At 44.1% G+C, this 18,522-nt stretch overlaps 1 protein-coding gene across 4 annotated transcripts in view; it reads right to left on the minus strand.

Annotated features, from left to right (window-relative positions):
* Positions 1–17,769, minus strand: part of zbtb47b (zinc finger and BTB domain containing 47b) — a 22,769-nt gene extending 5,000 nt beyond the window's left edge. Inside the window, exons 1-4 of one of the 4 annotated variants that reach the window (XM_048266295.1) lie at positions 17,467–17,769; positions 11,770–11,869; positions 1,755–3,092; positions 1,114–1,305 (exon numbers count right to left, since the gene is read on the minus strand). In XM_048266295.1, the coding sequence (XP_048122252.1) occupies positions 1,114–1,305; positions 1,755–3,011 (1,449 nt within the window). In that variant the 5' untranslated portion in view covers positions 3,012–3,092; positions 11,770–11,869; positions 17,467–17,769. Of the gene's footprint in view, positions 1–1,113; positions 1,306–1,754; positions 3,093–8,891; positions 8,968–11,769; positions 11,870–13,850; positions 14,640–17,466 lie in introns of those variants that run through there. The other 3 variants (XM_048266296.1, XM_048266294.1, XM_048266297.1) reach the window with 3 other exon arrangements.
* Between the last annotated feature and the right edge of the window lie 753 nt (positions 17,770–18,522).

An 18,522-nucleotide genomic window follows, 5' to 3' on the forward strand; every position in this document is an offset into this window, starting at 1 on the left:
GGACACTATTTTATAACTGCACACTCCAGCAACTTAGCAAAGATATACAATAACAATATAAACTGTGCGCTTGTCTGCATTTTGGCACAGGCTTAATCAATTGACTACACTTGAAATCAAATTAAGACGAAAGAGGCGAGACAAGAAAAGGCCTGTTTTTAAACAGAGTGCCTCCCAGTGAAGGGGAATGGTATTCTAATCTATAGTTGCCATTATATCCTCCATAACCATCTATTTGTAATAATAACAAGAGGAGAAAATGCTGGAAAGGAAATGAATTGGCAGCGGGTCTGTGTTCGAGAGAGCCAGCTGCTCCCTGAAGTATGTCTGTGCACAGCCAGGCAGATTACTGCCATCCCTCAAACCAACCTTGTCATTCCCTTTTGCAATGGTACAAATGAATGGCTTCCATTGCAGAACAGGAAGGAGCCTGAACTGAATACAAACAGCTCAGGCCGCTGAACACAACATGCAAACAGCCCTGTGGCTCAGCTTCCAATCACCCCCATATGCAATTCTAGCAAACAACCGTTAAGTCTACCCACCAGTCTTTAAATACATGAAGGCACTCTCAAATATTTATAAAACAATCAGTAATGCATGTAATTAATCTCATCTACAGTATATATAAAGTCCTGTTTGTTTTTTTCTCCCACTCGGCCCGGGCTATACCAGGTCTGCAACTGAAGCGCTCTTTGTAGTGTAAAAAATGTTTTAGAAGACTAGTCTAATTTCTTCAAATGTGGGCGCCACTATAGTGGAACCTAACTGTTGCAGCAGACGCTCCAGGAAAGGAACGCTCCAGTTATGTGCCCAGTATAGCATCCTTGTTGGTTTCACTAGTCACTAGTGCACGCACGCATGTGTGCGTATGTATGTTTGCGTGTGTGTGTTTGTCTGTGTGTGTGGGCATGTCTGTGTCTGTGCATGTGTATGTGTGTGTGTGTGTGTGTGTGTGTGTGTGTGTGCATGTCTGTGGGCATGTCTGTCTGTCTGTCTGTCTGTGTGTGTGTGTGTGTGTGTGTGTGTGTGTGTGTGTGTGTGTGTGTGTGTGTGTGTGTGTGTGTGTGTGTGTGTGTGTGTGTGCGTGTCTGCGGACGTCATGTACTGTACCTGTATGCTCTTCTCACAGTTGGTCTGATGGTGGAGCAGCAGCTCGCTCTCCAGCAGGAAGCGTTTGCCACACTTGGTGCAGATCTGCATGCGGTTGTGTGTCACGTTCATGTGCTTCTCCAAGTACCAGCGGTTGTTGAATACACGTGGGCACTTCTTACAGGGGAAATGCTGCTTCTCCTCTAGCCGCACCTGAATCCCCACAAACACACCCTGCAGTTACACAGCACCTCTCGAATGCCATCTTAACACAACAGGCATGTGCAAATAATAACTTGAATCATCTATTCACCAGAAATGTAATATTAGGCTATACCGTAATTTTTCCAACTATTAGCCACGGCTTATACATTGATTTTGCAAAATTTCTTCAGCTATGACATTAATACACAGGGGCAGTTAATATGGTATTAATATGGTTTTGTTTCTTTTAACTTGCATAAATCACTGTTCTGCAGCTTATACACAATGCAGCTAATACACAGGAAATTACTGTAGTACTTGTATGTGTGTATTATTACTATAGAGAGATGCTAACACTATTGCACAGCTTATAGTACCCAATGCAGTACCATAATCAATGACAAAACCCCTGTACTGTTGGTACTATACAGATTCTATTGGTCTATTGGTAACTGTACCTTCTGTCCCATTCCCTCCTGTTCTTGTTTCCCACTCTTTCGGCCCTTGTGTCGGTCAGCTAGCATGGCGTCGTTTAGTCTCTGACGCATGGACACAGTTGCAGCGGCGATTGCAGCAGTCCTGGTGCCACGGCGAAGCCTCCCCGCCATGCCCATCTCCTCCCCTGGAATGTTGTCATTGTTCTCCTCTTCCTCATAGTCATCATCTTCATCGTTGTCGTCATCGTCATCTTCACTGTTGTTGGCCAAGAGCACCTCTTTCTGTTTTCCGGCCTCATCCACTCCTCCCATGTCTGCTCCATCTTCATCGTTGTCTTCCTCCTTGTTCTCCTCCTCCAGGTCAGGCCGGTTGTCGTGGCGATGACCCAGCAGCACGGACACGGCGCTGTCTGTGGCGGACGGCTTGCCCTCGGACCCCTTTGACACGTTCAGCGTTTGATTGTTGAGATTCACCTCCACGATGATCTGGTCACGGTTGAAGGAGACGTGTCCGTCGGAGGCCCCCATCCCCTCTGGTTCCAGCGCCCCGCAGAGACCCCTCCCCAGGTCATCCTTCTTGAAGAAGTGCTTGACCTGCGGGCTCGACCCGTGGGCCTGGCCGCTCATCGGATGTGGACTGACGTGGTGCACCTGTGTGCCTGTGTGGTGTTGCGCTCTTCCCCCTCCCCCTCCCCCTCCTCCTCCTCCTTCCTCCATCCTCACAGAAAACGGACTTCCCCCGTCCCGGGCGTACATCTTCCCCAGCTCTGCCTCCTGCTTGATCTCGCGGTACAGCTGGGTGGCACCGCCGGTGGTCAGTCCCGCCTCTCCCCGGCCCTCCCGGTTGGCCATGCCGGTGGCGTTGCAGGCCTTCGGCGGCGGTGTCAGGCCCAGCGCCTGACTGCTGATGAGCTCGTGGCAGGAGGCCGCGACGTCGCTCATCTGCAGCAAGGTGGCGGCGTTGAGCACGTCCCGCACCGTGCCGCCGCTCACCAGCAGCCGCGACGTGTAGATGAAGTTAAGGATCTGGGTGAGGCCCTGGCTGGTGAGCGCCTCCAGGGACAGGTCCACGCGTCTCAGCTCCCTCTGCTGCTGCTGCTGAGTCGTCTGCTGTGTCTGCTTCTGCTGCTTGCCCTGAGTGAACAGTGCCTGGAAGAAGGGGCTATGGGCAGCCAGCACCCCCTTGTGGGCGGGGAAGGTACTGCACTGGCGCACCAGCACGAGGTCCACGTCGCAAAGGTCCGGCTGGAAGAGGCGCTGCTCGTTGAGCCTGTCCATTAAACGGGCAAAGTGCTGTGCTGCATCCTCCGCCAGTGAGAACTCCTTGGAGGGGTAGTCAGTAGTCTTCTCCACGATGAGCTGCACAAACAAACAAACAACACAAATGACAAAACAAACACAAGGTCATTGTGAGCTGGAGTCACAATTAAAGCAAATACAACAAACTAATGAATACCACTAATTCTAGTTAATCCACTTCATTCATTTTTTAGTAGGATTGGTGTTTGTATGAGAATGTTCTGTTTACATAACTGATTTAATAGCCTTCTGATCAGTTTATGGTATTCATCGAACACAGCCTCATTGCTAACCTAACACTCATTACAGTATGTTTAAATTAAATACTATTAATACAATTCTTGAATCTTTGTCATATAAGGACATTACCTAGCAAAGATAACAACACTGTCAAAGTTGCTTTTGTTTTGTAAATATTCTGTAATACGTCTATGTCATAATCATATTGAACATACACATATATTTCAGTTTGCTCTACCACAATATCATTTCTGTTCATATATATTGTCAAATAGTACATCCGAATACAAACCAAAGCAACAACATAAAGCACATACTTTACAAATTAGCATATCTTTAAGCCATCTGCTTTTCACATTATTTATTACACATCACAATCATCTGATCGATGTATAGTAAAGCACAGAGTAAACTCAGGGTCGGTGGATGACAGTGGAAACTGCAGATTGCTCAGTCCCATCCCCATCCCCCTTCCAGCCCTCTCTCGTCTCTACCCCCCTCCATCCCCCAGCCCACCCCACCCCATGGCTCTCCAGGTGGGTTTATTTTAGCACAGGAAGGGCAAGGTTTCGATCGAAGCTGGATCATCACGTCTGGGCTCCACACAACATACACACTCTCTCTCTCTGTCTTTTGCACTGTGTCTCTATGCCGCTCTTTATGTCTCTCTCTCTCTCGCTCCATCTTTCCCTGAGGAGGAGAGGAGCATTTGTATGCAATACCTACCTTCAGCTATTAACTCCCTGCTAACACATTTCTCTGTCTCCACCTCTCTCTCAATCTCACTCCCGCTCTATCTCTTCCCCTTTATACCTATGACTCTCTTTCTCTCTATCTCTCTTTCCTTTTTGAGAGAGTCTCTTTCTTCTGACTCACTCCTCCCTTTGTCCCCCCACATGAAGGCTTTATCATTATGCCGCAGATGAAGCACGCAGACACATAAAACCATTAGGAAAAGCTGAAGGCAAATAAATAACAACTAACAACTCCAACTAACAACTACAATTAGGTCTAGGTCTAAGTATACACTTAGACTGCACAGCACAGATTAAAAACAAACTAGAGTATATCCATGAGAACTCAGTAGAATAATGTTTCAGCTGACTTCTAACAATGGAGTCTTTGAGAAAAGCAATGTGAAACTCGAAGAGAGGACAGCATAAATCCATGTAGGAGAACCTTTTCAGTGATAACTTAACTGTTTATGCTTTTTCGTATAAATTAGATGCTTGTGATAAAAACCAAATGCCAGTGGCTCACAACCATGATTTCTGTTAAGAGTTTTTCTGAATTGCTAAACACTAAATCCCATTGTCTGAGCCAAGTGCTCAGTGGCCTGTGGCCACTCTTTTGACAATACCATAAACAATCTTCACCTAGTGAAACACAATTTGCAGATGCAATAGACTCTCAGTGACATGATGCAACATGGTGACCACAAGAGCCAAAATGTTAATACAAATAAAGCACAGATGTCGCAAATTAAATACGACTCCAAATTGATCACACTTGTTTCAAATGATGTGACAACCAATACAAGCCAGTTCAGAGTGTAAATGGGTTGTTGAACATTACAGTCCTTTGATTTCATCCTAGGCTGTAGACTGTAATGTACTTTTACTGCAGGATGTGTCAGAGGTTTTGCGAATGTAATTTGAGAATGGAGTGTTGTGTTTACAACTTTGGGAAAAGGGTGGAAGGTTTGAAAAAACGTGTTTTAGCAATTGTGAAAAACTGTGACTGTGTCAACCGTTTGTAATATATTGTGCTCTACTAACGGTCCATAGAAATCTTTTCATGAAAGCCTTGCTTCTGAAACATATTGATGTCTGTGCTTGATGCACTATGTGACAGCTCCCCTCTTTCACGCTGATGATGAGAGCCCCTACATTCAAACACTGGCAAATTGATTCTTATCTTGCCGTTAACCTTGGGAGATGCGATGCCACTGTCTGAAGATTTCAATTACAGTTTTATCTTGGGCCAGACTTCGTCTAAGCTTTATGTCTCTCGCATGCACTCAAAGAGACCCCGAGATTGAGAGATTTTTTTTGTTGGACTTGAACACACAAACACACACACACACACACACACACACACACACACACACACACACACACACCTCAAGGGCAAACAACAACAGCTATACTAGTATTTTCAGCAGTGTTGTAGCAGAACGATTCGTAGCAAGATGAACAAAATTTATAACACGAGCATTTAATGTTGCTGTGCCGTTTTAACTAAACTAAAGACATCATTCAACGCAAATAATAAATGATAACAAATTAACAAAATGTAAAAAACAGATGCATTTGACAGGCAAAACTAGCCAAAAATGCACAAATGCATCAAAACAATCTGTTGTATTTATGCTTTCACCTTTGCTGAAATGTCAGAGGCCCGTAAGTTTACCAGCGTAGCAAACATCACCACTAACCACAAGCTCAATCATGGGCCTGTTCTACACATGCATTATTTATTAAAGCAAAGCCCTAAACAAGCACACAGGAATTACTGACATGCCAAGCTAGCGGTGTCATTTTAGCATGGCTCCCAATCAAACTCACTCTCTCTTTCTTTCTCTCTCACACTCTCTGTGAGGGTGTCTCTGTCCTTACTGTTTTTCCTCATTCCTATCTCCTTCATATTAATAGATACAGTAGTAAGGTCAGGGTGCTTGTTTGCATTTCTGTTAGTTTTACTTCGTACTTATTACTGCTATTAGTGCTCCAACAGCATCCAACAACCCGACTAATCAGTTCTAAAAGTCACACAGCAACACACATACCAAGAAATAAATCCACCCTCTGCCGTACACTGTATATCTCCCGGTATCCTCTCTGATATTCACACACTCTGAGTTTCACAGCGCTGACTGAATCGCCAACATCAGCTCGGTCTTTCTTTCCCACAAGAACGAACACAAGTGGCAGCAGGCCAGGCAGGGTGGCATGCACTTGGCCAGGGCAAGCTGCTTCTAAGGCCTCGCAGGGCACCACCACAAAGGCCAGCCTGAAGAAGAATGAAATTCCACCCCGCTAACTCTTAATTTGACTTTCACTTGTGAAAGTGCCCTCTCTCATAGCTGTACAGTGGAGTGAGGGGTGGGGTGCGGGGGGGGTGGGGTGGGGGGCAGCAGGAGCACCAGCCTAGCTGGTTTATTGTGCCATAAAAAAACAGCATTTCCCACGTTTATGGCTGCTTTCTGCCTGGCTCTTAACGCGAGGTCTCTCCTGAGAGCACTGCTTTTAGAGAGCCACTGGACCATTCAGGGACCTGGATGAGACTTCAGGCAGAGCTGGGGACAGAGGACATAAAATGTCTGATTTGACTCTGGTGCAGAGGAGCAGATGAAAAGGAGAGAGAGACAAACAGACACAGAGACAAAGAGAGAGAGAGAGAGAGAGAGTGGATGTGAGGTAGAGAGTGTGGGGTGTGGAGTCGGGTGGGGGTGAGAGAGAATTTGACTATGAATGTGTGATTGAAAAAAAAAACGGGAAAAAAGAGATGGTGAGGGAGTGACGAGGAGAAATAGAGAGATAGTGATTGAGGGAGAGAGAGTAAGAGAGGGAGAGAGAGTAAGAGAGGGAGAGAGAGTAAGAGAGGGAGGGAGGGCAGGAGGGAGGAAGGGAAGGACATCAGTTCATTAAGTTTGACTTCCCCCCTGCTCATAAGGACCCTGTAAGCCCATGGTAGTTGATCAAGCTGTCTAACAAATCCCCCAGCTACTAAAATGCCAGTGGAGAGTCCACCACATGTAACATATCGCCTCACAAACTCAAAACCCAGACACAACCCCAAAACAACTATTTATAGTTTACTTTACAATAAACATGACAGAATTAAATGCTGCATTTACCACAAAAATACAAATACTGATGAGCAGTAGTAGTATATCACATACGTAAATTCCACAATATAATGTTTTATTTCATATTTTATAATATGCCACTCGTGGATAATAATGTGCTTATCTTGCAAGTTGCACAGCAAATTAACTATTAAAATAGTTAATATAATAATATAATATAATACAATATAATATAATACTTTTAAAATGATAAAACTGCAAGTACGGTATATGCCAGTCTAATGCAGTGGTGCATCATGATTTAGCTGATATTATTTACTTTTTCACAAACACAGTTTGATATTGTGATATGCAGCAGGCAGTAATGTTCTATATTCATGTGGGATAATCCAGCGCTTGACACTAAGAACTGCCCCAGCCCCAGTATAGGTGGTGTGAGTGTGTGAGTGTGAGTGTGTGTGTGTGTGTGTGTGGGGTTAGGGTTATGGCAATCTAAGGGGAAGATCCCAAGAGCTTTATCTGCCTGGGGAGGGAAGTGCCCAGTCAGCATTCCCCCTCTGTCCAGTGAAGCGCTCCTGACAGGAGCCCAGGGTGGAGAGGGCACGGTGACTGGCACCCACAGCGAGCCGAGTGGGCATCGTGTCAACTCCCATCACCCTCAGTAGGACACAGAGGCGGGGCAGGGGGAGAGGAGGACAGGAGCTGTCACCAGACGGACCAGGAGAGAGTGACCCGACCACACACACAAACACATACACACACACATACACACACACACACACACACACACACACACACACACACACACACACACACACACACACACACACACACACACACACACACACACACACACACACACACACACACACACACACAGATAATCTCTCTCTCTTACATATGGACACAAATACACACAAAGAGGTCTACAGAGACACAGACACACACATCACACACAGGATAGTCAGTAATAAACTTATTAACACACCAGCCTGATGTTGACACAGGAACAGAGCTCATTAAGCCTGACAATACCACTGCATTAACCTGGTTATGATACTTTCTATTACACGATAGTGGTAATATATATATATATATATATATATATATATATATATATATATACATACAGTAAATGTGTACCTGTTTCCAGCTCAAGCCATACTAGACTTTAAAACATTGGGATTTTTAGGTGTGGCACAGCTGCTTTCGATTAGATTTTTGTAATGCAAACCTCATGTCAGGAAAAATCTAATCTGACCCTAAACTGATGTTCAGTCACAGCAGGACGCCTGTTTGCGCTCCTATTTGTCCTTAGTGGCCTCCTGGTGCCCGGATGCTGTGAAATTTGATTGGCCAGCCTGGCACAGACGACGTACAGACTCATGAGTGAGAATTGCGCTGCACCACGGAGTGTTAGCGCCACAGTCTGCCAGTGTTACCTGATCGGCTGTGGAAGGCCGGCTAGCTCTTTCCTGCCCCATGAAAAAGCCCTCTGTCCTCCTCTAATATGCAGCATACAGGACACAGGCCAAGCCGACACAGAAAACCACACTGATGACCTCCTGTGAAAGGCCGCTACAAAAGGATTCCAGTGATGCTTCAGTGAATCGAGACGATTGGGATTCAGATACGTGCACAGAAAGACTGCAGTAGGCCTGTGCTGCAAACACAAAATACCTCCATTAAGTCCAAAAACCGAGAACCCACGGAAAGATAAAACACTAGCGCTAGTCTAAACATTGATGCATCGCATGGGTTTAGCTGCATATATCAGATGCCCATGTGTCAGGAGTTTGCAGACTAACCTAATTCAAGTGAGAAACTCCTGCCTTCTTGCTGAGGTCTCCGAACTGAGACACAACACAGGAGGCTGGGCCTCCCTGAAGACCTATTAGGCAGTTCACACACAGATAATCTCTCTCTCTTACATATGGACACAAATACACACAAAGAGGTCTACAGAGACACAGACACACACACACACAGACACACACACACACAGATAATCTCTCTCTCTTACATATGGACACAAATACACACAAAGAGGTCTACAGAGACACAGACACACACACACACAGATAATCTCTCTCTCTTACATATGGACACAAATACACACAAAGAGGTCTACAGAGACACAGACACACACACAGACACACACACACACAGATAATCTCTCTCTCTTACATATGGACACAAATACACACAAAGAGGTCTACAGAGACACAGACACACACATCACCTGCATACACACACACACACACACACACACACACACACACACACACACACACACACAGACACACACACACACAGATAATCTCTCTCTCTTACATATGGACACAAATACACACAAAGAGGTCTACAGAGACACAGACACACACACACACAGATAATCTCTCTCTCTTACATATGGACACAAATACACACAAAGAGGTCTACAGAGACACAGACACACACACACACAGATAATCTCTCTCTCTTACATATGGACACAAATACACACAAAGAGGTCTACAGAGACACAGACACACACATCACCTGCATACACACACACACACACACACACACACACACACACAGATAATCTCTCTCTCTTACATATGGACACAAATACACACAAAGAGGTCTACAGAGACACAGACACACACACAGACACACACACACACAGATAATCTCTCTCTCTTACATATGGACACAAATACACACAAAGAGGTCTACAGAGACACAGACACACACATCACCTGCATACACACACACACACACACACACACACACACAGATAATCTCTCTCTCTTACATATGGACACAAATACACACAAAGAGGTCTACAGAGACACAGACACACACACACACAGATAATCTCTCTCTCTTACATATGGACACAAATACACACAAAGAGGTCTACAGAGACACAGACACACACACACACACACACACACACCACACACACAATCCAATCAGGACACAGTGACCTTGAGGAGGGAGGGAGGGAGTATAAAGCACAGATGCACTAAGGCCCCCGTAGGAGCCACAGAAATAACAGCACTGCTACAGCATGACTTATGGCCTGAACAGACATGCTTCCTCACACCGCTCGCAGTCGCAGTCAGGGCAACACTGCCTGTGTGTATGTGTGTGTCTGTGTGTGTGTGGACTGGACTCTTGGGAGCTGATCTGAGTGAGTGTGTGGCAATGTGTGTGTGTGTGTGTGTGTGTGTGTGTGTGTGTGTGTGTGTATCTGGGTATGTGCGAATTGAGTACAGCATGAGAAAGAGGTGACAATCTGTAGGTGCACGGTGTGACACAGACAGTTTGTGTATTGGAGTGTGACAGGGAGAGACTATATGAGGGGCTGCTTGGGAAATAATTCATACTTGGTCATACACACGCACTATCATAATCTCATACACACATTTACGTTTACTTTTTAGAATATGTATGTGTGTGTGTGTGTGTGTGTGTGTGTGTGTGTGTGTGTGTGTGTGTGTGTGTGTGTGTGTGCGTGTGTGGATAAGCCTGTGCCACTCACAGACCAGACAGTCTGACTCATGCAATGAAGAGCCTTTGAATGCTAATGAGAAGACTGCAATAAAACATACTAATAAAAATCATTGCTAATGACAGGCGCGAGGCCTCCAGCCAGTGACGGCCACTGTGAGATGACAACGCTGATCCAGCAACACGTAGCTTTAGCCTGTCAGCTAACTAAATAACTTATAACCTGTTCTTTGTTATAACATATTTAATAACATAGCATGAACAAATTACAATGTTAACCCTGCTCACTGTACCAGAGGGATGACAAATCTGATCCACTAACATAGCTTTATCCAGCCAGCTTACTACTTACAACCTTGTATAACCCACAAGTCAGACATAACAGCAAAAAAAGTACAATGTTAATCATGGCTAACAAGTTAACAAATTACAGATGTTAGAATTGCTTAACATGGCAAATAAGATATGGCCTTTGTTTGAGAAAATACAATCTAAGCAAACTACTGGTAGTCATAGTATTTAGCAGTATCCTAGCAGTAGTGGTAGTGGTTTAAGGTAGGCTAATGTAATAGTAGGCCATAATGAGTGTATGTAGGCTTATAAAAGCTTACACACTACCAGCCAATCCCTTTACTACTCAGCCACAGCCAACCAGTACATGAGCAATGAAAAAGCCAATCTGGCGTTTAACACACACTGAGTGTGCTCACACTTCTCATCATCTTTCGCAGTCTCAGCAGCACGGTGATCTGTAGGCGCCCCTGTAGTGATGCCAGACCCTCCAGAAGGAGATACAGCAGCTACAGCACCACAACCACTTTAAACCACAAGCAACGCGAGCATAGACTACATCAAAACTACACATATGCAAAAGTATGAAGATCTTATTGTATAGATATACATTTTTCATCAGTAACTTACTGTATGTGTGTTCTCTTAGTAGGCTACCGTACCTATGATCTTGTTGCAATAGTCAAGCTGTATGAGTACTGAATAGCATCATGATATGAATAAATCATTCAGCAAAATCAAATGAACTCTAGCGCTGAGGGGTTGGACATTCTACAATGGACTTCAGCAAAGGACTGTCTTAGAAATAACTAAGTCTGACTAACGGGTAGCTTGAGAGTGCAACTGGCTGAATTACGTCAGGCGGAGGAGACATTGAACTTGGGGGTCACTCACCTGTCCAACAGACTTAGCAAAGCTGAGGAGCACAGCTTGAGTAAATGGGTAAGGCTCTCTCTGCCCAGCAAAGAACGAACGGCCTCCTCATGGGCAAGTACTGCGAGATAAAATTCACAGGAATTAATATAACAAATAGACCTCAAGAGTTGTATTTCTCTGTATAGATGGACTGGGAGGGCTGCAATTCATCTGTTTAAATGATGGCTGTTCATTCATGTGTCTGATGGTCAAAGTGTACTAAAGGACATGGAAAATATTTTGAGGCTTAACTGTACTGTACCTAAATATTACGACAGCAATGAAGGGGCTAATCAGATTAGCATTGCAATGGATCTGGCCCCACAACTATTCAATATCAATAATTGCAGTCTTTAGAGAAAGCACAGCAATTTCTCACCGACTGCATCGTCGATGGAACATAAGATATTATTTAGAAGTGTGTAACATTTTAATCTATATGTTAATGCCACAGTACAGAGTAACAGGTTCATCCCTCAGAGACATCCTGTGACTGCTCGCGCGTGAAATTGCAACACAGACACAAGAAACAGATTTTACCTATCGCGCCTCGGGGTCTAATTCAGAGTCCCTCCATTTATATCCCGAGGCAAACAACACCGAGCCAATTGAATTTGCACAAACATATCGGGCTACGTCCGCGTGTAGCTGTGCTAAGGACCAAATCAGGGCCTATTTTCCACCAAGGTATGTCCACAGGACTATTCTGTGCTATCAGAGGAGACACTAGCCTTACCTGAACTTTAATTTACATGACGTGGGGGACATCAGTAAGAGGACCCCAGAGCAAACAGACATTCTTTCCCTCCCCCCTCCTTCTGTATTTCCTTTCTCCACTCTCTCTCTTTCCCTTTCTCTCTTTCCCCACCATTTTTTCCTCTATCAATGTCACTCTCTGTCTTTCTTTCCCTCCCTCTCCCTCTCTGTCCTTCTTGCCTCTCTCTATCTTTCCATCCCTCTTTCTCCTCCTGTCTCTTCACCTCACTCCACCTCTCTCTTCTCTCTCTCTCTCTCTCTCTCTCTCTCCCTGCCTCTGTCTCTGTGAGAGGTTGGAAGGGTCCACTCCGCTCTTGGCGGCGGCTGCCAGGAAGTTTCTGCCTGGCCTGGTGAGCTATGTGACTAAGAGCTGAGTCAGGAGTGCTGGCCAAGAGAGGAGCCTGTGGAGTTGGCATCTCCTCCCCAGCTCATAAAACACAAACATAACAGAGGCCGGCTCCATGTGTGCAGGCATGGAGTGGACAGGACACTGACGCACGCACACACACACACACGTGCAAACACATGCGATGACACACACACACACACACATGCAAACACACGCGACGGCACACACGCATGCACTTGTAGACACACACTTGAAGAGAGACATGCAAATGCACAATGTACACATGTAAAAACACAGAATGTTCACATGCAAACACACTTATAAAACTCACACAAAGAAAATCCTCTTTGTCAAGAACACTGATACACACTATACTCCCACACACACACACACACACACACACACACACACACACACACACACACACACACACACACACACACACACACACACACACACAAACCTGGCCAAAGTACACAGTTTAACAAGAATGCACGCAGACAACACACACTAAAACTAGTACAATCTACAAACACAGTCACAGAGGAATTAACCTAGTCAAAAATATTAAACACTGAATGTCACTCATACACTCATACACATCTCATACACTCATCACTCATACACATCTAGAGACACCGTGGCATAGAGGCCCTCTCACAAATGCACATAACCTTTATAGACACAGAGAATCAGTATTCCCACTGGGGTAGACCAACCCAACCACACAAAACCCACACCATGAGGATAAACCTGTCCAGTAATAACAGGTTGACAGAAGCTGTTACTAAGAGTGAAAGCAAAAGATTTTAGGCTAATCTTTTAGGCTAAGTCTTGTAAAAAGGCTTTACTGCCAAGTGTCACATGCAGGAACTTAAGGTGCTGGTATATCTAATAAAGTATCACACAAAGTTCAACACTTTGATATGATAACCGTAGTGAAGGGAATCCTTACTTCTGTGTAACTGAAAAACAATGGCTTCTTCTAAAATAAGGACAAATTGCAGCCAGGTAGAATCCAAAAGAGCCAGATGGAATCCCCCCAAATAAAAGACATAAAGTACCTTCAGCCAGGATCAAATGCGTCATCCCTGAAAAGGCTCTAAATCTTCTGAGGCAGAAATTCTCCTGTAGTACAGCTTCTCTCTCTCTCTCTCTCTCTCTCTCTCTCTGTACACTTTCTCTAAAAGCAGCTCCTATCTGATTTCATATCTATCAGATCTGTAAACTCGCTCCCTGCTGGGACCTGATAGGCATGCACAAAAGGACGGGGGCTTTTTTTGTCCTGCAAAGATACATGGATTTGATTTAACTCCAAAAAGCCACACAGTCTGCAGCCTTGTAAGATTAAATTGATGCTGCACTCAGAGTGAGCCACTCAAAGTCTGTGCTATTACTCTGCAGAACTGAAAGCTAAAAATATTAAAGCAGGGGATGGTTCCTGTATGTCTCTCCATCAAAGCTGATCAAAAACAGATAATGTTTGTTTTCTTACGAGCGGTAAGAAGAGTAGTGGAAAACTATGCCACACATTGCATTATCATGAATAAGGCCAGTGCGTAAAACAAACAAGATATAGGATTATCAGCACAGCAGTTTAGAGAGGGCCAATTATCCAACGACCTGCTGAGGCAGAAGCAAGCCCAGCATTTACGTCTGTGCCGCGAAGCAATACATTTGGCCCAGGAGGAGCTCCAGTGCTGCCACAGCACCGAAGCTCCTGAAAAATAAGAGAATAATAATTATATAAGCTGAGCAGTTTGACCTTGTGCTCGGCAGCAGAGCCGTCTTCTGTGAGCGTAATCCCTCGAACGGACGCAAATTAGCAGCACCTATGCACTTGGTTTTCAGGGGGGAGAGAGAGAGAGGCTGCTTCCTGCTGGGGCCGGTGAGAGAGAGAGTGAGAAAGAGAGGGTGAGGGAGGGAGAGAGAGCGACTCATGTGGTTCTCTCCATGGAGCAGGAAGGGCAGCACTTGTCACAAGGACTACTGTGACCCTCTCTCTCTCTCTCTCTCTCTCTCTCTCTCTTTGCTCAGCCGCTGAAAGACAGCAAAGCCTCAAAGTCGAGGGTGGGCAGGAATGTCCTGAATAGGCGGTTACATAAAAACCTCAGTGTGTAGCCACGACTGGTCTCGGCTACAGAGGCCCAACGAGGCTCTTAAACTCTATGGCACTAGTGCTGTGCATATGCAATTAATACTGTGGCTGTTTGTGTGTGTGTGTGCTTGAGTGTGTGTGTGTGTGTGTGTGTGTGTGTGTGTGTGTGTTACACATGGAGAAAGCATTATAACAAAATATCATAATAATGGGGTCTGAGGCACCGAGATGATATTCACTAAGCACATCTAGCATTTACAACATTTAAAGTCACATTTCCAGCTACTTTGTTTCAGTAATGGTAAGTCAGATGGAACACTGTCATAGCACAAAGGTTGAATGACATTAAAGAAATCTTATTAGGCCTACCTCCTTAAAGCTCTATCTGATTGGGTTTTGTTGAGAGGATGTTTGCTAATGTTGTTACAATTAAATTATAACATGTGTACTGTGTTTTGGGCCTGAGAAATACCAAACAATAAAAAAAACCTTTACTTTAAACTGAACATTTCTTTTTTGGAAATTGTGTTTTTTGGGATACTGCTGTACTGACAGCCACCCTCTATTTGTCTGTGTGTGTGTGTGTGTATGTGTATGTGTGTGTGTGTGCGTGCATGCGTGCATGTGTGTGCGCGCATATGCTCCTGTATCTGTGTTTTGTTTGCTGGATGGACTCTGCTCTGTCTGCTTATCACACAGCTTAGCCTCCTAAATGGTGCAACGCCCATTTCTAAAATATCTTTACCCAGCGAGCCGAGGCCAAAGCGAGAGCGGCTGTGGCCAGGCATCCTCTGTCCACCCGTGACCTGACCCACATATTAACCCGGGTCTCCAGATGTGAACGGAGCCGACTGTGGGATTACTCCACCACCACTGCACCCAGTTCCACATGCTTTTTAGAACGAGAGATCCCAAAATGACCCCATCCTCTTAGCCCTACCCATCACCACCCCCACTATACAAAAACCCTGCTTAACCCTCTCCATCATTTTGCCTCCATCACTTGCAGTTTCTCTCTCCCTCTCACTAACTCACTCTCTCTCACACACACACACACACACACACACACACACACACAATCAGGGCCTTTAAATGCACACATGAAATACTATGGCCTACTGTATTTGTGACACCGGTTAACACGACAAGCTGCTTATCCTTATTTCAACAAATTCATTATTATATAAGTTTGAATATATGTGGCATTTTCAGACAACAATCATGTAAATGACAGGAATAATTTGCATGTGTCGCTTACTCATCTGGTGAAGAGGATTAACTGAATCTCACCACTAATATGCATATCCTTGCGACTGACTCCAAAAACGGCCACTTCATCTGTGTCATTTGCAGTTGTTCTAACTGTAAAGACTAGTCCACAAAGTTGTTTTCCTCCTGTTGATTCCATTAAGGCTAACTGAATGAGACTGACTACATACCGTCACATAAAACAGCTTTCCGTTCAGATGAGAAGACGTGGGTCGTTACATATGATGTAAATACAAATTACGCAGTTGTTTAGGATTATGAGTAATCTGATTACCCCTTGACACTATAACACATACTGGACACAGCGTAAAAGACTAGATAAATACAAGTAGCCTACTAAAACCCAGCTTCATCATGAATATTGTGACTTGGATGTCATGTCACTATGGCCACAACGATGCAAATTGGTAGCCTATTTAAAAACACGAACTTTGCAAGTAACAATTTGGTATGATCATACCCCAAAACATTTAGGTTGTATTTTTTTTTTTATTAGAACCCATTTTATCACTAAAATGTTTCTGCACGTTTAAAATAACTTTCAGGATAGAAGCTATACTGTAAACTTGCCAACACGCTAAACTGAAAGAAAATTAAGACGGAGTGATTCCAAAAATGAATCGTTTGTACAAATTTGTCCATGAAGCAGCGCCATCCTTCACAAGCCGTTTGAGGTCATAACTTTTCACTCAATCTGTATTTGATTATAGTCACCTGCGACAGTCACAGTGTTATCCAAAATCTTAAAAAATAAATCTAATACAGATGATCAGCACAATACTGTTGGTTGGGACAATTTTAACTTAGGTCACTGTCCGAAGACAGATGCGTCTTCCGCGCTCGTTTACGTTTAGAATTGCACACCAATGTCAACAAATGTACACCAGTCACGACCTGATCCTTTTTGAAGCTATGATATGACAGAATTTAACTCTTTGTGCAACAATGTAGCTATTGTAGCCATTGCATTCTTGTAAGCTGTCCAATTTGGCCTCTGTGTTGGCGTTTCATGCAAGTTACAAACTTCATCAGGGCGCAACATTTTCACCGCTGACAATTATGTCATCTGACGCAAAATTAAAACGAAACCACGCTGGGACAAAAACTAAGGCAAGTTTCATCGGCCTAGCCAAGTAGCTCAAATTTGGAAGAGATCAAGAAGGGACTGAAAAATAAACAAAAAAAATGCTCGACTCTACTGTACCATTTTGATCCAAGATATTGCAGCGCAGTGGAGTCCCCAAATAACTCCTTTTACATCGGACTTCCGCTCGCCTCGAAAGTATAGGCTGGATTTTCACATTTCTTCAGTTTTTCCTTCCCCTCAGTCTTTTTCGCCGTGCTAGCATTTAGAGAGACAAAAATGCAGAGGCTGCTTTTGCAGAAGGAATTGGTGATTGGAGCTCAGGGATCATATGGGCTTTTTGTCAGAAGTTTTAAAGGGACATTGCACTGTATTAAATAATGCAGGCCCTCTTCCATTTGAGGGACTAATTACAACATTATTGTTTACTAAATCATGCCAAAATGCCCATTGCGTCATCTTTCTCTCCATGTCGGCAGGGTGCGTACATGGTATGTGCGTGTGAGCGCCAGTCTGGAAGTGCGCATGTGAAGAGTGTGTTTTAGTATACGTACGTATAGGAACGCTTCCCATTTTATGTACACAAGTAGGAACGTATATCCCAACAGTGATAAAGTGCATATTATATTCTCAATTGGTCACTCCGCGGTCATAAAGTTTTAACAATTCTTTATAGCTTGCCAAACCATGCACACACATGTAACTTTGCAAGTATGATCGTTCCATATCCACAAGCAGGTCCTGGAAAAATAAAATAAGACATCGTTTTACTCGACAACCATCTTTCACTGATGACATTGTATACTGTAAGATTTTTTGGTGTAAGGCTGTCTAAAGATAGTTCTCAACCTTAGCGACGTCTGTAGAATTTTAATGATTTCCGGTCTATAATATTTGGACACCTAGAAGTCAGTTTGTTTGACCAGGTAAATAAATGAAGTTTAATTGTTTCTACATCATTCTAGTGTTAACATCCTTAATGCTGAGAAGTATATGCCATAACGAAAACTGCAGATTGTGAGAAATGTTCATTGTGAATCCAGAATATTCTCATTTCTAGCATATAGCTTTAGAAATTTGAACTGTTCGCTGAATTTAAGTGTTTCGTTTCCTTTTTTCTGGAAAGCCCCCTGCACATAATTCAGGTGCAGATGGGCTGCTATATCAATACAGTAC

The sequence above is a fragment of the Alosa alosa genome, chromosome 16 (genome assembly GCF_017589495.1).
Source record: "Alosa alosa isolate M-15738 ecotype Scorff River chromosome 16, AALO_Geno_1.1, whole genome shotgun sequence".
NCBI classification, from domain to species: Eukaryota; Metazoa; Chordata; class Actinopteri; order Clupeiformes; family Clupeidae; genus Alosa; species Alosa alosa.